The sequence below is a fragment of the Mytilus californianus genome, unplaced genomic scaffold (genome assembly GCF_021869535.1).
Source record: "Mytilus californianus isolate M0D057914Y unplaced genomic scaffold, xbMytCali1.0.p SCAF_4, whole genome shotgun sequence".
NCBI classification, from domain to species: domain Eukaryota; kingdom Metazoa; phylum Mollusca; class Bivalvia; order Mytilida; family Mytilidae; genus Mytilus; species Mytilus californianus.
This window is the reverse complement of record NW_026262690.1, coordinates 38,710,441-38,733,953: the sequence shown is the minus strand read 5'-3', so window position 1 is coordinate 38,733,953 and position 23,513 is coordinate 38,710,441. Positions and strand designations below refer to the sequence as shown.

The following is a 23,513-nucleotide window of genomic DNA, read 5'->3' as shown; positions in this document are numbered from 1 at the left end:
ACAGATTATGCGTGCACTTCACACATAACCTTGCTACCCCACTGCACATGTTTTTCTTTTATTGAATTACAATGTATCATGATTCATGCCTTTTTCTTATCAAGTTTGAATTGTTTAACATATTGTCATGATAGGGCCTTTTAAAGCTTATTTTACTTTATGGTATTGCTCATTGTCGTAGACCATACTGTGACCTGTAGCTGTGTACATCCACATGTTTGGGTCTCTGGTGGATAGTTGCCTCATTGGCAATCGTATCACATCTCTTTATTTTTATATAACTATGAGATTAAGTAGAGGCTATTTCATCTTAAAGGAAACGTACTGTTCAGATGTGTACCAAGCTGTACCAAGCCAAAAGACAGAACAAGCATTCATATTTTTTTGATCAAAATATTCTAAAATAAAGAATTAAAAAAAAGAAAATATAAAGAAAAACAACAAAATTTTTTCTGTTACTATTTTTATCAATATTTTCTTAATCAGGAAGTTCAACTTTTTTAATTCCATGATCAAATTGTTTCAATGTCAGTTTTGCATTATTAATACAATCATTGACACTAACTCCTTTATAAGAACTTCCAACAAGACTTAAAGGTAAACCACTGTCTGCTACACATTTGTCTATTGATTCCACAAGTTTACTATGTCCTACGAAGTACTGTGGTATGCAGTTCTACAAATAAATAAATAAATTTAAACATATGAATTAAAGGAGATCTTGGGTATACAATATATGAGACAGCAACCCAATGACACAAAAAATAACACCTAATCTGAAGGTGAACATAAAGTTCAACAATAGACAGGTTTCTATGTAATATATCAAGCTACTGTAAATTCAGAAATTATTGCAATGTTTTTATTATTGCGAAAAATGCGACAGGGTTATAATCGCAATAACTTAAACTCGCATTTTGAAATTTTTGATATGAATTTAACAGGATTTTTCTCAATATCGCCAAAATTAAAAATCGCATTTTAGTCTAAAAAGACAAAATCGCAATAATAAATGCACGCAATAATTTCTGAATTTACAGTATATATAGATCATAAATAAATAATACAAAATACCCTATCAGTCTTAATGTTCATCTAATTTATTCCAGAAGACCTCATTAGTTTGATTGATTGGTTGTTTCTTTTGTGTCCTATAGATTGTCATTTTTCAATTTTTTTACAACCGCAAACAATTTTTTGGGATCGTATGATGTTGGTGTCGTCTGCGTCATCGTCCGAAGACACATTGGTTTCCGGACAATAACTTTAGTTAGAGTGAATGGATCTCTATGAAATTTTTAAAGAAGGTTCAATACCACAAAAGGAAGGTAGGGATTGATTTTGGGGATGATGGTCCCAACCGTTTAGGAATAAGGGGCCCAAAACAAAGATTTTTCTAGTTTCAGGATAATAACTTGTGTATAAGTATTTTGATTGCTCTGAAATTGTACCACAATGTTTAATACCACAAGTAGAAGGTTGGGATTCATTTAAGAGGTTATGGGGCCAATAGTTTAGGAATAAAGGGCCAAAAAGGGGCCAAAAACAAGTATTTTTCTAGTTTCCAGACAATAACTTGTGTGTAAGTGTATGGATCTCTCTGACATTGTACCACAAGGTTCCATATAACAAAGGGATGGCTGGGATTGAGTTTGGGGTTAATTGCCCCAAACATGTAGGAATTAGGGGCCAAAAAAGGACCAAAAAGAAGCATTTTTCTAGTTTCCAGACAATAAATTGTGTTTAAGTGTATGGATCTCTCTGAAATTGTACTACAAGGTTCCATACTAAAAAGGAAAGGCTGCGATTGAGTTTTGGGGTTATTGCTCCAAGGGGGGTTTCAATAAGTTGAAGGGGGGGGGGGGGGGGATTTTTTGTTTACAATTTTTTTAAGGGATTCATATTTTTTTTCAAAATTTTTCAAATTTCGAATTTTTGAAAAGTTTCAAGAAGAAATCTTTAACTGCACAGTATTGTGCAATAGATTTGTAAGATCTTTGACCACATTTATTTTGTGTCAGAAACCTATATTTTGTCAAAAATTTGATCACAATCCAAATTCAGACAGTATCAAGCTTGAATATTGTGTCCAAATTTGCCCCAACTGTTCAGGGTTTGACCTCTGCGGACGTATCAGGCTGCGCTCAGCGAAACATTTTATTGACAATAGAATATGTTTAAAGTAAATGTATCTCATCTATTTTTGTTCACTAGATGTGGCATAGTTTTCATCTATTTCTGTTCATACTTGTTTATGTAAGTATATAGTAATAGTTTATAAAAGTAACCGAAGTATTCTGCTTTAATAAAATGACATCAGTAGAGAAAGGGTATATACATGTGTTAAAACTAATGGTATTTGAATCAGTTTGTCTCATGTATGTGTACTATCCTGTACTTGCTAGAGCAAGAAATAGATAAACAAGAAAAATTCTAAATATCTATTTGTCAAGTATGAAATAGCTACTTTGTACATGATCAGTTATTTTTTCTCACTTCAAAAAGACCTTTGAAGATAATCTGGAGTAATTGCATATTAAAAAGTTAACATCTATTTTTTTTAACTTGGCACAGCCATAGCTTCGTTGTTTCTTTGTATTTTGACATACCTAGTATTTGTTTGTAATTTCAAAAACAAGCACTATATCATAAACATTTACTGTGAATAGGATAACTACTTCAAACTTTTAAGTATTGTTACTCAAAATCAATACTTGAATACTATCTCCTGAGATAAATCGTACCTTTTGTATGGTCACTACCACAGCAGATGGCTCAATCTTTATATCTAATTGTTCGCTTAAAACTTTGCAGGCGTAATCCTGGATGGTTGATTCCTGCAAGTTACCTAATCTGTCCACAAGTTCATCATACCAAGCACCTCCTAACATCATCTACAAATATAAACTTATAATAATTTTCCAATTCTCATTAAATGCATACTTTATATAATTCTTGTTTACTCATGGGTATGGCATAGACTGAAGTTCAATATTAGAATTACAAATTATTATATAATTGCAATAAAAGCTTAAAAGAATTATGACATCTTTTTAAACCTCTATAATATTTATATCACATTCAAAATTTTGTATGTATTATTGAAAAATATATATATATATATATATATATATATTTATTTACCCTTGAAACTCTCATATGTTAAACATAACAAGCATTCTGTGAGTATTGCATGGCATTACAAAGTCCCCAACCGGTTAAAAATTCATTGCATTGGAACAAAATTCTAACTTCATCTATAACTTGTCATGGTGTAAACTATATATCAAATATCAATTCAATATCTTCAAGCATGACGAAAAAAAGTGTTGAAAACTGATTATTTAAGTGAATTTTTAAGTCCAAGGACCATAACTCTGTAAAAAATCATCAGACTGGAACAAAATTCGAACTTGATCTGTCATGATAAAACTATATACCAATTTTCAAATCAAAATCTTCAAGCATGACGAAAAAAGGTGCGGAAAACTTATTATTTGAGTGAATTTTCTAAGTCCAAGGACCATAACTCTGCACAAAATCATCAGACCGAAACAAAATTCGAAATTGATCTGTTACTTGTCATGATAAAATAATACACCAAAAATCAAATCAACATGAAGAAAAAAAGTGTGGAAAACTGATTTGCCAGACTGACGGATGGACAGACGCAAACAGGAGTGCAAACCTAAAGTCCCCTTCGACTTCGTCGGTAGGGGACTAATTAGCTATAGGAAGCTGTTTGTTTCATAAATATTGCCTTTAATATACTTTTCTACAGCCTTCCTTAGTCTAGCTTAAAAATGTTTTCTGTGACTACAATTTTGGTATAGAGACAAATTTTTACTCCTCTATGAATTTTAGTTGATAAAATCTAGACCTTAAAGCAAAACAACTAGTTATTCATTTGTTAATTTAAGTTGATATGACAATTTCAATTCTTTTATTGACCTATGTTAAATCTTATTCCTGTTTTAGAAGTAAATACTACCAAATATCATTCTTATATGAACATTATTTGAGTCAATTTTTTACTCTTCTACCTATTCATGAGCTTTCATGGCATTTAACTCCAAAAATAGCTACTTGTAGTATGTAGATATAAGAAGATGTGGTATGAGTGCCAATGAGACAAGATCTCTACCATGGATAAGCTTTATGGACAATCTTAATTTTACTCGGAGGATATTTGTTAACAGCACATATCTTTATCACATAAAACAAGGGCTGTCTAAATGTTCATGCATAAGCTGCATAAAATTAATACTTTTCATTCAAAGTTATTGCTATTTCAGGTATTCTTATATTAACATTGCCCTTTATGAGTTGTTATGCAATTTTTTCCCCAGAAAGCATGTATCAAAAGCAAACCTTTAAAGAGACTGAATTTTGACAATCTGAAAATATAAAGTAAATATGTAGGACTCGGAGGTGCAATAGGGACGCTGAAGTGTGATGGTCTTTGCCGAAATGCAATGGTCTTTGCCGAAATGTGATGGTCCGTTTGCTGGTCTATATGACGTGTGATGGCTAGTTAAAAATTTACAGATGTGCAAGTAATATGAGAAGTATTTTTTATTCATAGTTAGTATATAAATTTGCATTCATTATCGTCTATGTATGTCATTAGTTGAAGTTGCATACAAAATGAGAGATTGCCTCTTTGATTTTCTGCATGTGGACATATAATCCTGTGTTTACTTTTATCTTTAATTTGTTCCTCTCATGAGATCCTCATTTACTGTTGTATTATAATAAGAAGAGTCTGCAGACCTGTATGTATTTAGAAAATGCTACGCTCCATCATACGTAAAACAAGAGGCTCTCAAGAGCCTGAATCGCTCACCTGCATTTCAGAGGAGAAGATTTTTAAATGTTAGCAAACTTGATGAACAAATTGTGTAAAATTGTCTTTAAAGGGCAATAACTCCTTAAGGGGTCAATTGACAATTTTGGTCATATAAACTTTTTTGTAGATCTTACTTTGCTGAACATTATTGCTGCTTACAGTTTATATATATCTATAATAACATTCAAAATAATAACAAAAAACTGCAAAATTTTGTTAAAACTACAAATTCGGTGGCAGCAACCCAACAATGGGTTGTTTGATTCGTCTGAAAATTTCAGAGCTGATAGATCTTGACCAACTGAACAATTTTACCCCATGTCACATTTGCTCTAAAAGATTTAGTTTTTGAGATATAAGCCAAAAACTGGATTTGACCCTTATGTTCTATTTTTAGCCATGGCGGCCATGTTTGTCGATGGATACAAACTTCGGATACAATTTTTAAACAAGATAACCTAAGGAACATTTAATTAAAAGTTGAGGGTAATTGGCCCAGTAGTTTCAGAGGAGAAGATTTTTAAATGTTAGCAAACTTGATGAACAAATTGTGTAAAATTGTCTTTAAGGGGTCAATTGACAATTATGGTCATATTAACTTTTTTGTAGATCTTACTTTGCTGAACATTATTGCTGCTTACAGTTTATATACAATTTTACCCCGTGTCAGATTTGCTCTAAAAGCTTTAGTTTTTGAGATATAAGCCAAAAATTGCATTTGACCCCTATGTTCTATTTTTAGCCATGGCGGCCATGTTTGTCGATGGATCAAAACTTCGGATACATTTTATAAACTAGATACCCTAAGGAACATTTAGTTAACGTTTGAAGGTATTTGGCCCAATAGTTTTAGAGGAGAAGATTTTTTAAATAGTTTACGACGACAGACGACGACGACAGACAACGGACAACGACGGCCGCCAAGTGATGGCATAAGCTCACATGGGGCCCTTCGGGCCCCAGTGAGCTAAAAAGAACCTTTTGTAGATTTCGAGAAAAAAAAATACACTACAGAAGGTAAACTTTCCACTCTCCACCATTCACACCCCATTTCCCGTAGTATTAAAAGTGTATAAGCCCCTTATTAACTTAAAAAACCAAAAACTGCTTCAAACAAACCAATGGACTTCTACATCGACATGAAAAGCATTGAAAATATAGTTTATGTAGCCCATCGCACTTTGGCTAAATATCAACAAGATAGTGTCACAATGCATCCATTGCACTTTAGCGAGACCATCGCTATTTGGAGGATCATTGCGTTCAGTCCTACAAATATGAATATGAAAGTAGGCTTACTCAGATATTGCATATAAAAAAAATGTATTTAGAATGTTATGAAAAAAATATTCTGTTTAACATCTATTAGGCAACATGGGGTGCATTACATTTGCGCGCAGCTTTTGATAACATTTGTGTGCATTCATTTTACAGGTAAAACAGGTAATTATAAAGATGATTCATAATGAATATGTTGATGGTTATTAATTTTGAACATATTCATAATTTTAAATTATATATTTTTCATATTGAATTTCTACATATGGCCCTGAATCATTCCATGCTCAGTACAATGAGCAATTTTATTCAGCACATCAATGTATTTTAGTATCTCTTGACAGTATTTTAACATTTACACTAGCAATTGCATGTAAAAGTGTGAAAGAGAAAACAGAGTATCTGATGGAGCAATTCCTAAAATATAATAATGGAGGAGTTGGCCTAATTCATTTTCTTTAAGCAGTGGGCTTCAAATATTCAGAACATACCAACATGTTAAATCTGTTCTAAGACTTTTACTCAATAGATTTGCATTTCCAGGCCTTGGTGAATGTACAAAATAAAATGGACTTATCCTGCTCAAAATCCAACTTCCTCCTTACAATTTACATGTGTTTACCTATTAAGATTTACCTGTGTTTACCTGTAAAATTAATGTGAGCAAATGTAATCAAAAGCTGCATGCAAACATAATGATTTTTACGCTCAAATGTAATGGTAATGTGCGCAAATGTTATGCACTGGCAACATGACAGTGTTAATTATGTTAGAATGTAAAATTTTTATCATTGAACTAATTAATGAAAAACAATTAAAATCAGCCCTTGTACATTATTACCGTAACTGAGGACTTACTGTATATCTACTAGATACATATTTTGCAGCATCATGTTGTTTGAAAGTAGAAGAATCGTATATAACACCTAACACACATGGATCCTCAGAAGATGGTAGTAAATGTCCAAATCCCTGTAAACATCACAATTTGTTAGTAGATATAAAAAAAACAAATAAAAATAAAGATGACTTATCTATGTGGTTACATAAACTGAGGTCATGCTAAATAAGTTTCTTGGATGGATTTCTTTTAAAGTAAATAGAAGGGTGGCTACTGAAAATAAAATTCTCCACAAAGAGTGTGATGATTTGAAATTTTTTTTAAACAAGAATACTTACTGATGCATCGAGTGAACCAACACCTTCTGACGGTACAAGCTGGTAGAGTAATCAGCATGGATACCCGGAAGTATGATGCGGTTGTCTTAAAACCTTGGGAAAATAATGATACACAAAGACAACAACATCCTAGATTACTGCAAGGAAATTCTTTATTCTGGTCTACATGTTTCGCCACTTACGGTGGCGTCTTCAGGACAATTTAATGATAGGAAACAAAAACTGAAGTACATAAAATGCTGTGCATATGGGGTTACAAAGGTTAACAAGACGTTACATCACAATAATAGGTTTGGCGACGTTAAAATGAAAGTGAAAGTAAAAGTTAATAATGAATTGTCAGTATCTTTTCCAAATTGGACAACACCTCACAGGACATTACGTACCACTCCAAAAGGCTTCACTCACAAGAATACTTACTGTTGAAAATAGAAAAAACAAACTTTTTTTCAGAACTAAGAAACACTTATTCTGTTGTTTTTGTCTGTTGAATAAAAATAAATATTGAAAATATGGATAAAAAGTAGGTGATGGAGAATAATCAAAACAAAATTGTTCCATAAACCACTGAGGGCTTTCTCTAGGTTTTTTATCATTCATTTTGTCATTCAAAATTATAGTTGAGCCTATTTTGCGGACAAACTGACCATTAGTTCTTTACCATATCTGTTGAAATCAGTGGCAGATCCAGAAATTTTCATGAGGGGGGGGGGGGGGGGGGGCTGACTGCCATAGAGGGGGGCTGCTCCATTCATGCTTCAGTGATTCCCTAAATAATCAACCAAATTTTTCCAGGCACCCTTAAATAGCTTTGAGACTGGTATTGCCATATTGAAATATTAGTACCTCTATCTGGGATACATAATCTTTATATTCTACATTTACAACTATACATGAAACAGCTGTTATCTGATTAAGCAAGTTAGCTAGTTCTTCTTGTGGACTGCCAAGCAATTTTGAAAGATCTACAAAGAATCAAAAATGTTCATAGCATTTCAATTGTAGGAATAACACAAAAGTTTACAAATGGCTCCTCTTTTAACGACCTTCTTGTTTAGGTACCACTTGGTTTCTTACATATTTGGCTTTCATAATCATAATTTTTTTGTCCAAGGTGACCATGACAAAGGTGCTTACAGAATATGAAATGTGCTCACTGATATGGTTATGATACATAACTACAACAAGGTCAGTTATCTGATAAGGGTCTGTCAGTCTCCATCTGACATGAAGCCAATGTTTCTGAAGTAGCATGAATTAAATGATGCATGTTTACTGTTAACTTTCAGCTGAATAATTACAAAATTACACCAGAGTTAAGTTGGCAAATTACTCAAACAAAGCTGACCTACAATAGTTCTGGCAGCTTTGTATTGGCCCTCTATTTTTGAATTGTTAATTAACTTCCATAACGTCTGGGCCCTCAGTCATTAAACATTACTGCGTACTTGGGAGTACAAAATTTGTGCTCGAAACATCAAACCCAGTTTTTTTATCCAAAATTTTTATGACCGCAAGGCCAATCTCCAACATACCTGATAAAGGTTATTGAAGAAACATGCCATCTGAGATTGGTATTGTATTTTATGAAACTATATATTATTATTTTTAAGTAACTTTATATGTAAAGAACTGTGGATTCATTATTATTTGATGGATACCCATTTGTGTGGATTTCATGGTTAAAGATAAACAATGAATTCAAATATTCAATAAAGAATATATTGTTTATAGGCTTGTATGCAGACTTTGTCAAAACCTAGAAATCAAAAGTAAGTCCATGAAAACACAATTTTTCCTCAACTGACGAAAATTGGTATCCACGTAAAAATTAAATGAATCCACAGTATATAATTTAAACAAGGACAGTTCAGTTTTTAATAGAAACATGCCCACTTGCTTTTAGTTTGTATTTTTTAAAGTCTTTTTTTGTCTAATCCTACAATATTAAATGAACAATTGCAAAATACTCCTTTCTTTATTTACCTTGAGAAAATATGGAGGATACAACATGATCAGCTGTAATAGATTCTGTGTCTGTAATCACCTGTATAAAACAACAAAAAATTGTACAGTTGCTTCTATTCTGTTTCTTTTATAATTATATGCCATAAAATACATTTATACCAGTTTCTTTTCAGTTTTGAAACAGAACAGTTTCAGGTTACATGTATCATACAATCCTGCATATTGTGTTGCTACATCAAATGCATTAATTGATATGAATAAAAGGGAATGTGGAATATATGTAGAAGAGACAGCAACTCTAATCAACTGCAAAATCATTGAACTTGTCTCTTTTCCCAAGTATTAAGAGCATAAATTAGAAACCATTAAAATATATCAAATTTGAACTTGACCAATATGTTAAGTTATTTCCATCATGTGCTATTTATTCAAATAATGAAACCTAAAATTTGTGAATTTTGCCACAACATAAAGCAAAGAAACCTTGGAAAGGGTTATATAAAATTGAGAAAATTACACCTCAAGAGGTTTGATTTTACTCAATTTTAATAAAATTATTTAAATGGAGCAGGAATGACCAATTGTTATGTTTTTTATATTATAAATGGACATATCAATGGACATCATCGCTAGCCAAGGGTTACGATCCACTTCCCTCCTCTCCACCCTTGGCAGATTAAGCCAACATTTGTGATAACAATGTTGCGCCAACTATCGGTAGATTAAAGTCACGCCCATTCCGAATACATTATTCTTGACCAATGGTAGCACTTGAACTCTTCAATTTGGAAATAAAAACACGGTAGCGTCTAGATTCTACACACTTGGTAAAGCAGGAAACGAAAATATATGTTGCTATTCATGCATTTGTGCAAGAAACATACACAGGAACTTCTATTAGTTGATTAAAAACATTCAAATTGTCACTAAATATAGTCGTATGTTTAGGGATGTAAAGACTTGTTGCACAATAAGCACGTGGCAATTGTTTACATACACTTTCTACATTTACACGTGATCATGTTATAGGCGCTTTTTGATTGGATGCAGCGAGTTTCGACTGCAACCAATGAAAATCATTACCTTGTGTCTCCATAATTCTATCTCAATCTGCCAAGGGTGGAGAGGAGGGAAGTGGATCGTAACCCTTGGCTAGCGAAGATGATCAATGGAGGAGTAAATGTCAAAAGTTGGTTCCTTGCAACTGTTTTTTTTAATTATTTCATCTTGTTGAACTTGGCATAAGTTATTGAAAGGTAACATCAAACAGAGAGGTATGATAAAAGCCATTACTTGGCATCTTAAGTTACAGGTGTTAGAAATTCGTCAGTCGATCTATAACTGTGAATTTATTTAATATGAGGCAGGTGCTACCTGATGAGCTCTTTGGTACATGTTTGATTTACTTATCAAAATGCTTTTTTAGCATTTGGATATGAAAACTTGCAGGAAATCTTGCGCTCAGCAGATACAAATTTGTGGGAAATAGTATGCTCCTTATTCAAAAATCCCCAAAAGAACGAAAACCTAAAAACCTTTTATCACCTCCATGTTGTTGAAAGATTTTCTGTATCATAGTGAGTAGACCCCAAAAGACCCTACAAAGCATTGATGCTACCTTCAGGAGTGAAAAATAATACAGGTGCTATCTGAAGAGCTAACCAAGGATATTGGTGCATGTTTGTTGTACTTATCATCATGCTTTTCAGGAATCATTTAAAAAATTGAGGGAAAATCGTATGTAGCTCAAATGAAAATTGCCAGAAATAGCCAATGTTCATTTATGTTTTATGAAAAATCCTGAGAAGAATGCTAACCTTTCTTGCATTCTCAAACGAGGTCATGTGAAAGGAAATTTATCTGTGCCATATTGTTAACAGGTTTTCAATTCTACATATTGTGGTATAAACCCATATCAACCACTCTACTATTTATGAGCTGTAAGTTATAGTAAGTGTAAGTAAATTGAGATGTAAGGAATACTGTGGATTCATTTATTTTCGTTGGTACCAATTTTCGTGGATTGAGGAAAACTTGGTTTTTTGTGGATATTTGATTTCATGGTTTGTCAAAGTCTGCATACAAACCTATAGAGAATTCGTTATTCGTTGAACATTTAAATTCGTGGTTCACTTCTACCCACGAAATCAACGAAAATTGGTATCCCACGAATAATAATGAACCCACAGTAGGTCAATGAGACAACAACCAGCTACACAAAAATTAAAGGTAAATAAAGTGCAGAAATATCATTTGTGATGTCACTGTAATGTCATAAACATTTTGTAGTTCACCTACTTGACCAATTTTGCCATTTCTATTTTACATATTTTGGAATTTATACGTTGTTTTATTAAAATTTCAAACGATTTCATGTAATTGCACGGTCACCTAAAATTTGCTTTAATTCAGCATACACATTGGCATAATTTGTAGACTGTGTAGAAAATTTTAATTATATTTGAGTTGGTAAATTTTTTTATTATGTTAAAAAAAACATGAAACCAAAGGAAAATTCTTAAACTTTAAATTTCATTTAAGGCAATAGAAGATTTCCTGATTAGCAAATTTGACACACTTCAGCTTTGATTTTATTCCCTAAATATTTTACAAATAATTGTTCAGTGGTATTGATTACCTTCACTTTATCACCATCAAATTCTAGGCCTCTACAAGGTGTAGATTTTCTAATTTCTACATTTCCTCGTCTTATTATTACATCTTCTAATCTTTCTGATAGCTGTGACATTCCTTTCTGAAATGACCAGGTAGACCATTTTTCCTTTGTTGCTCTCATTATATCATTCATTGCATATACTTCTTCATCATCTACAAAAATTATCCTTATAAGATTAAAAGAATGTCAACCTTTACTGTAAAAAATGAGAGTACAATGTCATAACTTAATCTAACATAAGGATAATCAAGATACAATATGGCTACTAGGATTTCTCCAAACCTAATGGAAACTGTCAGAAATCTCATCATGGCTTTCATAATTTAAATCTCTGTTTTTATCCATTAAAAAGAATTTTGTGTTAATAGTAAATCATTAATGAAACATACATTTTTATAGTTGTGTCTCAAACTAAAAATAAGTGAATCAATATTGATACAAGAAAAGAGTAAACAAGTGAAACTGCGAGCTACTGATAACTGATGATACCCCGCCCAAATATTTCGGTAAACAGGAAGTTGTTGAGTGATGAATCTGAAAACGCATCACCGGATATAGCTGACTTATATAAACCCTGAAACCAAATTTCAGAAATTCTTATGATGTAGTTCCTGAGAAAGATGCGACGTAAAATATTCATGGGACGGACGGACTGACGGACAGACAGAGGTAAAACAGTATACCCCCACTTTTTTAAAGCGGGGGTATAATAAAAAAAATGCATGTACTTTAAATTCATCATTATTCATGGAATACCAATTTTAATTCATTTCATGTGTATAAGTCAGCCATGATTTGAAATATTCAACGAATTTTAAATTTTCTATAGGCCTGTATGCAATATTTGGGATAAAACCAAATTCAAATACCAATGAAATCTAATTTTCCTTAATCCATGAAAACTGGTATCCACGAAAATATATGAATCCACAGTATATAACATAAAAACCTTTATTGATAAGTCTATAAATCTAACCAAAGTAATGAGGATAATATTACTGTGAAGGATTTCGAATCAGGAGGTGTACATTGAGCTAGTTTTAGCAACTGAATTCAGTGTGGTTTATTATTGTTCTGGTCTATACTTGTGTTTTTGTTGTCCTTTATATGGGTATAATAGAGTTAAGTGCTTTTATGTACTGAATTTTCTTTCTTAAGTTCCTTTATGTATCTTTTATTATCAACTGATAAACCTTAAAAGGTTGCTGAGATCACAAAACAATACAGGTAATTAAATCCATCAAGATCTATGTTTGTCATTTCCATGTCAGAAACCTCTACAGTGGTTGTTTTCAGTTATATCTTAATGTTTTTGTCATAAGGTGAGTTTGGTGTTGATAAAGCTGACATTTAATAGTCACTGTCTTATGTATTCACAATTAAGAGCTTGATATATTGCATAGAAACCTATCTATTTTGATTTAAAATTGCTGTCCCGTTGATGTATATCCTACATGCCTTGTTATTTATAATCTGTGAGAAATTCTAAAGTCTATTTCCTGAAAGGTACATCAATCATTTTTGAGTTTAGATTTACTAAGTGTAATTTAAGGTAAAAACAACCATGAGTATTTTATAAGAAAAAGTTTGAACTTTTGTTTGATTAAGAGAGTATGTCCCTTAAATAACAGCAAGTACCCTTTATATATACTATCAATGATAAAGCTAGGTAAAAGGATATTGGCAAATATAATGCTGAAACATGATAAAATGAGTGTAGAGCAAAAGAATGAAAGAATTTTTCTTAAATATAAACTACATGTAGTACCTTTGTCTTTGCCTCTGAGTGCTCCTTTTATTAATGATTTGTATTCTTTTTCAAGCTTTAGAACATCCATAGGCAGGCATGATTTGACACTTAGTTTAGATATATCACCAGCAAATATCCCACGAAACACTGGGTCAAGAAGATAGTCTGCAACCTAAGGAATTATATATAACTCTGTTTTAACAGATTTCTCTGGTTAACCCACCATGATATGGACAGTCTACAGATTTCTCTGGTTAACCCACCATGATATGGACATAGCCTACAGATTTCTCTGGTTAACCCACCATGATATGGACATAGCCTACAGATTTCTCTGGTTAACCCACCATGATATGGACATAGCCTACAGATTTCTCTGGTTAACCCACCATGATATGGACATAGCCTACAGATTTCTCTGGTTAACCCACCATGATATGGACATAGCCTACGGATTTCTCTGGTTAACCCACCATGATATGGACATAGCCTACAGATTTCTCTGGTTAACCCACCATGATATGGACATAGCCTACTAAAACGTATGCATCCAATAATAAAGTATAACATCAAAATTTCTGTAAAATGTTTATTAAAGTTGTTCAATCAGTAACCAAGAATGCCTCTGGCAGACACTTTTTCTTCTCATTGGCCCACATGAAAATCCTTCATAAAAACCTTCTGTACATCATTAATAATAAGTTTGGTTCAATTTGGCATAGTAATTACAGAGAAAAAGATCAAAACAGTTGAATTTTCAGAGTTTTTAAGAGAAATGTATGCCACCAAAGCTGTTATGATTTCCATCAGATCAGCATTTTACAAAAGTTGTTTATAGGGGCCTCCAAACCATAAGTCCATATAAATGTCAAAACATAACACCTTGTAGTTTCATTGAAGAAATTTTTAAAAGTTGGCCAATCAGAAACAAAGGTTATTGCTAGCAACCAGGTTTTCAGATCAGAACCAAATGAGAAATGTTTGTTAATGATCTTTTATACAACATTCTTGCCAAGTTTGGTTAAAATTTGTCAAAGTTGTTCCAGTGCAAATGATGAAAATGTGATTATCCCATTGGACATTCAGAATCAAACACTTCCCCGGTGTCTTAAACCATTTCTTAGCATCTGAACATCTATACTTCCAATTGGTCATCAGTTTGTGATGACCTTATCTAAAAATAGAGTTCAATGTTTTAATATGATGATCTTCTTTCGCTTTGTGAACAAAGCCATGTTCTAATTCCAATAAAAATTCAAAAACATGGGGCATGTGACGTCACAATGAAAATTGCAACATCAGTTGTATTTTGAACAACGCTGGAGATCAAGATGGACATTTTTGTGGGTGTTGCTTGCTAGGAAATTAAATAAAATCATTCTCAAAGTAAGTCTACATGTTTCAATTAATTTTTTATCTTGAAACAATTGTTTTTTTAGAATGTGTGGGCTTCTTTAAATCAAAATGGCTCCCTTTCGCATGTGTTTTAAAGGTACGCTTAGAAGTACTTTTGTACAACAGTTTTTAAAATTTCCTATAAGAACCAAAATAATTTTATCATGCCATGGCATGAAAGAATTATTTTTAAGATTAAAATTACCTCCTGCCCTATTCTTCTGGAGAAGAAACTGTGAATAGATTCATCCTCTATATCATTTACAGGTACTGGTGCTCGTAACTCATTTATAACCATACTGAATACAGACTCTGAAAATGGGGGCTGCTTGAAGAATGTATTTTTAAAACCTGTTGAGAAAAAGATTTATTCTAGCTGTAATAACAATAAATAAATTCTACTGATGAGAAGCCTAAATAAAGTAATGATGATGCAAGTAGATAAAAATAAAAATGAATGGTCTACATCTAGTGGGTGACAGAACAGCTACAAACAGAATACTGTGTTTAACTCTGTGAGATAAATTTTCAGTCATTTCTAGGATAACACTAACAGCTTTTTTCAATCTTTCAGGCAATTATTTGCTAATATAAAATAAAAAGAGGTTTAATAGTATAGACATAGAACTGAGATTGAGGGTTGAACACTAACAATTATATCACATTTGTGCCTGTCCAAAGCTATATTTCACTGCATGGTTGTCTTTCGTTGCTATCTGCCATATTATATTTAATGTAATTAGCTTAAATCAGGCCATTGGTTTTCTATTTTGAATTGTTTCATTTTGTTAAGGCAAGGCCATTTATAACTTACTATATGGTATGGGTTTTGCTCATTGTAGAAGACCTTTATATGGTAATACATACATTTACATCATTGTCTCTTGTCTTTGGATGATAGTTGCGTCACTGGCAATCATACCCTACATCCTTATTTTTGTTAAAAAGACATATTTTTTTTCCAAGTAGTAGTTTCATGATGAAGCTTGTACATTTATTTGTTGGCTGTATTAATATTTTAGATTAAGTATGAATTGGTCTTTCACTATAAAAATGCTCCCTGGTTATATCTTCCAATATAGCAGTTAAATAAATCATTTATAAGGTTCCATTTCCTGATTTGAGGTTTAATTAAATAGATGGCAATGATCTTCCTATTTTTATAATGATCTACTATATACATTTATTGTTGGATAAATAAAAATATGAGATGGATATACGACAACAATCCCATAGAATACTAAATAATAAAATTTATTTATGTATGATTGCCAGAGAGTCCAAATGAAGGGGATTTAAGCCATTAGTAAGCCCATGTACTACAGTAAGTGCATGAAGGAAGCAACTCCATTTGTACATTTAAATATAAATCTATTTCAGCCACTTACCACCACCCATTGCAAGCCTGTTTAATTTTTTGTTCATATAGATATATCTGTTTCTCGTTGATGGGTGATTTCTAGTTACTGCAATGATGTCATTTGATAATCCAAGTTCTGTTGCCTGGTAAACAAAAATGGTCAATTGGTTATTTTCTCATAACAAAAGTGCTATTCTGAATTAAATCAACCTGATTCTATTCATGGTCAGAACTTTTGGGTTTTTTTTTCTTGGCTGAACATTTCTTAGATTTGAAGCTTCATTGGAGCTTCACTAAGTGATGTAAATTTTGTATTCAGAAGAAATTTATTTTGTGCTTTTTTATAGAAATTCATAATAATGAATGGACATACTTTACGATTTATACTTTTGTTTTTTCAAGTAACAATTCAGTTTTAAACAAATTTTCATGAAGCATCATGATCATGTATTGCTGAAAAAAATACTTGGAGCTATTTTAATCTTGCTGTGAGATATAAGCAGATGAAGAACTTCAAGCAGCTGTTAATATAAATAATAGTTATAAATCTGTTGATTCTTTCATTTATTGGCTATTTCTAAATAGTTCATTTAATATGAAATGATCCATATACATCAATATCATATAATTTCTTGCGAAATGTACAAAATTAAATGGTTTCAAACTCAAGTTTATCAAGGAAAGCTTCAGCAAACAATTTCTGTAATATGCAAACCAATGACAAAGTGTTTTTTCCTCCTTTTCCTGCTGGACGCAGACTTCTTGGACCATGCTCAAATATAGCACCATTATCAAGTCTGGATGTCTGTATCCAACCCCCAAGTCTATCACTGGCCTCTAATAATATAATCTAAAAATAACATTATAATATCATGAATATAGAGCATTAATTTTTAAGAAATTGCACCATTTTGAATGATAGAAATAAATAACCAATACCAATAATTGTTGGCGAATTGTAACATGGCAACCTAGTTCTTGTGGCTTCCTTTGAGGGGAGGCGTCCTACATGTTAATTCAATATATTTATTATCTTTTCTGAGCAGAATATTTAATCATGTTAATAGTCCAAATAATTATGACGTCTTGAAAGGCTATTTTTTTTCTGTGACGCCTTCCTACGACGTCATAACGCCATTTTTTCCGTCTGGACTTTGGTAAACTCGGTAAAATTTGATGGACCAGAATTTCCAGAACGTTCTATTTATATTATCCGCAAATTCGGGTCTGCCAATTTTACCATGCCTGATATTTTATACTCTCCGGAAGTGACGTATTTTGGAAATTCTGGGAAACCATTTTGAAATTAAAGTAAATATTTGCTCACCTCAAATGGAATCATATCTTATTTTATCATATCTTTTGGATATTTCTGGAAATATTTTGCATCAATAAGCACAAAAAAGGTAGGACTTTGTAACTATGCAAATATTTCTAGCTGGCAATGAAAATTTCATGCCAAAATTGGGTCTCAAAGTTCCCCCCAAAATTTGCTCTCAAAGTCCAGACGGAAAAAATGGCTTCAGCGTTATAATGTCGTAGGAAGGCGTCACAGAAAAAAATTAAAATAGCCTTTCAAGACATCATAATTATTTGGACTAAATATTTAAATGATATCAATATTATAATCTGTTTCTTTTTTGGGTCAACAAGGCTTCAATACTGAAGACTATATGTTGTTGCACATGCATGATGAGCAAAAATTTATACAAATTCATAATAATTCAATAACAATTTAAATGTTTGTATATGCAGTTTAATATTGTGATTAAAATTAAAAAATAACTTTTGTATACATGTTTTGGTGTGTTTATTTGAAACTGACAGCTGTGTAGTTAGCTGATCTCTGAAGCTGTCAACAGAAGTGGTTTCAATGATGGTCTGAAGGTGCAAGTTCCATTGTATGATTTTTCGATAATATTATTTTGAGTACTCAGTACTGCAACATTCTTCAATTTTCTTGTCATTATAGAGGGGCCTGATGGGGGGGTCTCATCACGATTCACGAGTTGATTTTTTTGTCAATCACGATTCACAGAAAAAAATATCCATGATCACGGATCACGAAAATATAAAAAGAAAATAAATCTGTAGAAAAACGGATCACGATAGCGAAAAACTGATCACGATAGGGAAAATTCATCAAGCTAAGACACAATCAAGAGCATAAAACAGTTAACAGTATACTTACTGAATATAAAAGAGCAATTACAATCGTGGAAAAATATCCTAACGCTGAAATAAAATTTGTAGACTGTCCCATTCTTTCAATTGTTAACTACAACTAACACAAAGGACATACCAACCCAGCAATCTTCAAAGTAGAAGATTTCCTTGTCACCAGACAGATTCAAAATTTGAACACCAAAATATCTGAACTTAACCAAGGCCTAAGAAAGAACACAGTCAAAACCAGCAAATACTTCTTTCGAGCAAGGAAAGTAAAAAGAGGAGGTTATAGAAAATCTGTGAACATCTCACTCAACAAAGCAGACGGTGTACATCCAGGACCCCTACTTAGCTTAGTCATCACAAAACAACTACTCCTTGATACATACAGAGAGTGCTATCATATTGCAACAGAGGCTGAAGAAATACAACTCCAAGTCTCAGAAGAAGAGCTGTTGTCACTATTCTAGTAGCAAAGAAACTGAGGAAAAGAATACTGAAGACAGAAGCTGTAGTAAAGGGTTTAGGTGAGTTTATCTTATCAGTCTTTACTACATGCACTCAACGATCAGAAGTATCCACATCCTCATACAATTCAAGAACTCAAGAATAAGTAACTAACAGACAATACACCAAGAACAAATTAACATCACTATACTGTATAAATAAAATGCGTTTCAGCACCAGCTTAATCATCATCATAATCACAATTGTAAAGTACATAGCTGTAGAAAAAGCAGAAGTAGACCAACTACAAATACTCAGTGATGATGAAACCCAGATCAAACAGTATATAACAGCAAACAGCTTGCTAACTGTGATAAAACAGCGCAAATCACCAAAATCAAGACCATACAGATGCAACTCGATATCATCATACTTAATATTAATACTATTAGCAAATGCAAATGATGTCAACCCAAATCCAGGACCAACACAACACAACAACAGCACAATATACCCCTGCGGCACATGTGACCAACCTGTCACCTGGGACCACAGAGCTGTCAGATGTGACACATGCGACCAGTGGTTTCACATCAATTGTCAGGACATTCATAGTGGCACATATAGTTACCTCACAGCAGACGAAAACACTGCTTTAAGATGGGACTGCATTGTTTGCGACAGCCCAAACTACAACTCATTGTGTTACGGCTCAACATCCATCCAAACAGAAAACAGCTTCAGCCCACTGGAAAATACTCTTAACAACAGTACTGAAACACAGAACAGAAAGCCACTACATTCGTCAACACCAAAACGAAATAATGTAAAGGAAAAACATAAGCCCTTTACACCATTGCGAATTTTGAATGTCAACTGTCAGTCTATTAGAAACAAACAACACCAAGTTGAAAACATCATAGATAGTACCAAACCTGATGTTATAATAGCAACAGAAACATGGCTAGATCAATCAATTACGAACAGCCAAATATTTCCACAAGAATATAATATATATCGCAAAGACAGGAAAGGAAATAAAACCGGAGGAGGCGTCCTAATAGCCATAAACAACAAATATTTAAGCTCTGAGGTACCAGAACTGGACACAGATTGCGAGATAATTTGGGCACGGATACAGCAGAAAGGCACAAAAGATCTATACATATGCGCCTACTATAACCCAAAAACATCGGATGTTGAAAGTCTTCAAGCATTTGAAACATCAGTCAGAAGAACCAACGCAATAAATGCATGCCAATTGATCGGAGGGGACTTCAATTTGCCAGGATGGAACTGGGCAAACAAATGTCTATACCAAGGAACACAGCACACAGAACAACATTACCATTTTGCAGAAATCCTTGACGACAACGGACTAACACAGCTAGTGCAAGAGCCTACAAGAAACAAGAACACTCTGGACCTCTTGATCACTAACCGTCCATGCAAAATAATGAGAATAGATATCATACCAGGAATATCAGACCATGACATTGTATATGCTGAAATGAACATCAACCCAGTAACAAACAAACAGAAACAACGAAAAATCCCTCTCTACAAGAGGGCGAAATGGGACAGCATGAAGGAAGATATGAAACATCTACACAACGCTATTCAACAAGAAAGCAATACGGATAGACCAGACATAAATATGCTATGGAAAATGTTTAAAGACGGTCTTGAAACAAGTACAAACAAACATATACCAGCAAAAACCTGTAAGACCAAAGATAAGAACCCATGGATTACACGGGAAATAAAATCACTCATAAGGCGAAAAGACCGAGCATATAAAAAGAAAAAGAAATCAAACCATCCTGACGATTGTGCAAGATTTAAAGAACTAAAAAAGACAGCACAGAAAAGCCTAAGACAAGCATATTGGAAGTATATTGAAAGTATCATCACCCCAGAGAATCCTGAAGAAACACATGCCCCTTCTAAAAGATTTTGGACATACATCAAGCACAGAAAAAGTGATAAAAGTGGAGTGGCACCTCTAAGAAAAAATGGTAGCTTAGAAACAGATCCAATCAACAAAGCAAACATATTAAATGAACAATTTCAATCTGTATTTTCCACAGCAAACAACATCAGCAACAGTGAATTCTACAATCAAAATCATATGTCCGACTCACCAGAAAATTACCCTGACTGTAGAGACATCCTTATCACAATCAACGGAGTAGAAAAACAATTGAGAAACCTTAACCCACACAAAGCCGCTGGACCGGATAACATCAGACCAATGATACTCAAAGAACTTGCCAGCGAAATCGCTCCCATACTTACCATCATATTTAATGTTTCAATGGAGACAGGCAAAGTTCCAGATGACTGGCGGACAGCTACAGTCACACCAGCATATAAAAAGGGTCAAAAGTACATCCCAGCAAATTACAGACCAATATCTCTTACATGTATTTGCTGCAAGATCATCGAACATATTGTTACCAGCCATATTATGAAACACGCAGAGGCAAACAACATCCTTTATCCACTACAACATGGATTTCGAAGTAAGCGATCCTGCGAGACGCAACTCTTAGAATGCATTGATGACTTAACGAAGTACCTTGAATTGGGAAAACAGTCTGACCTACTGATACTAGACTTCTCAAAAGCATTCGATAAGGTATCCCATAGCCTGCTCCTACATAAACTCAATCACTATGGAATCAGGGGAAAGACCAACAGCTGGATAGAAGCGTTCCTGACAAATAGAACCCAAGTAGTAGTAGTTGAGGGTGAACAGTCAGACAGAGCAAAGGTAGAATCTGGAGTTCCACAAGGTTCAGTCCTAGACCCTAGTCTATTTTTGTTTTACATAAATGACCTAGCGAATGACCTAAAATCAACAGTTCGTCTCTTTGCTGATGACACAGTAGTCTACTTAACCATCGCCTCAGATACTGATTGCCGACACCTACAGTCAGACCTTGATAAACTGGCACTATGGGAGGAAAAGTGGAAGATGGAGTTTCACCCAGAAAAGTGTAGCGTACTGACTGTCTCCAGAAAGAAAAAACCAATCAAATGGGACTATGTATTACATGATCATGTACTAAAACATGAAACATCAATTAAGTACCTGGGCTGCACCATCACAAGCGAACTAGACTGGGGAGAACACATCAACAACATTACCAGCAAAGCCAGCAGAAGCCTTGGTTTCCTCCACAGAAATCTACACATCGGCTCTAAAAGCATCAAAGAGCAAGCTTACAAAACCCTAGTAAGGCCCCAACTAGAATATGCCACAACAGTATGGGACCCATATCATCAGAAACATATTGACCAAATTGAAAAAGTTCAAAGGAGGGCTGCGCGATACGTCACCAAGCGCCACAGAAACAGATCAAGTGTCACGGACATGATTAATGAATTGGGTTGGAAAAGTCTCCAAGAACGACGCAGAGAGGCCAGGCTCGCAATGATGTACAAGATCGTCAACGACAAAGTAGCCATCAACAAAGACATGTACCTCCAGAGACCAACCAGAGTATCCAGACATACACAACAGCATGGATACATGGTACAAACAGCAACCAAAGACTGCAGGAAATGGTCCTTCTTTGTGAACACCACCAAAGACTGGAACAAGCTTCCCCCGGAGATCGCCACAGCACAGTCATTTGAGACATTCAAATCTCAAATGACCAACCTTACAAAATAAGATGAACATTTGTTTTTATCCTGTTTTTAACCATGCAGAACCAATTTGCCAGTATATTCAGAAAGTTGAATGTGGGCAGTATATGGAAGAAGAAGAAGAAGAAGAATGCGCCGATCACGAAGAACGAAAATAACCCATCAGGACCCTCATTATATAAATCTTTCGGCTCAACTGCAAATAAAAGTTTAAAGAACCTGATAAAGCGATAAAAATTCAAAGCATCTTGTTAGATGTAGTTGTACAAACCCTTTGGAATGGACTAGAGTTTCTGACAAGATAGTAAGCCGAGGCTAAACCACTGACACCACCACCTAAAATAACAGCAGTCATTCCTCTCACATGTGTCGAATTTCAAGTTATCTCCCCTTTCAATGTTCCTGTTTATTGACGTATGGCGGGAGATATGATACTGTCTGTCTCCTTGGAATGAAAACAATCTCAAATATAGCTGTGTGTGGTAATATGAATACAGATACATTGTCTATTTTCCAATTATATGAAAGTTGAAACAATAGGTATTTATTATTTAATTTATAGCTGAACTTTTGCAGAAGAAGAGAAAAAGGGAGCTAGAGAGTCTGGATCATGGATGGGGTTTCTAATAATAGTAATATCGTTGATGTACAAAAGGAATATCAATCTGTATGTACAAAAAAAAATGTATTCGCCGAAGATACCAATTCTGGCTTTTTCTCGAATGAACATTAAAATGTTCCTTTAGGTACTCCTGATTTCTAAAAGGCATATTTTCTAGATGTT

At 33.6% G+C, this 23,513-nt stretch overlaps 2 protein-coding genes across 2 annotated transcripts in view; one reads left to right on the top strand and one right to left on the bottom strand.

Annotated features, from left to right (window-relative positions):
- Positions 1-368: 368 nt before the first annotated feature.
- LOC127698273 (protoporphyrinogen oxidase-like) lies at positions 369-23,168 on the bottom strand. The gene is made up of 11 exons (XM_052201665.1): positions 23,001-23,168; positions 17,172-17,306; positions 16,485-16,599; positions 15,302-15,447; positions 13,720-13,873; positions 11,913-12,103; positions 9,293-9,353; positions 8,153-8,271; positions 6,986-7,099; positions 2,745-2,894; positions 369-676 (listed from the first exon to the last, which is right to left on the bottom strand). Exons 1-11 carry the CDS (start codon positions 23,082-23,084, stop codon positions 479-481), a joined length of 1,467 nt encoding a protein of 488 aa, XP_052057625.1. The 5' UTR covers positions 23,085-23,168; the 3' UTR covers positions 369-478.
- LOC127698286 (transcription factor RFX4-like) overlaps positions 23,151-23,513 on the top strand; it is a 29,886-nt gene continuing 29,523 nt past the window's right edge. The window contains exon 1 of the mRNA XM_052201678.1: positions 23,151-23,269. The gene's annotated coding sequence lies outside the window, so the exon portion shown is untranslated. The remainder of the gene's footprint in view (positions 23,270-23,513) is intronic.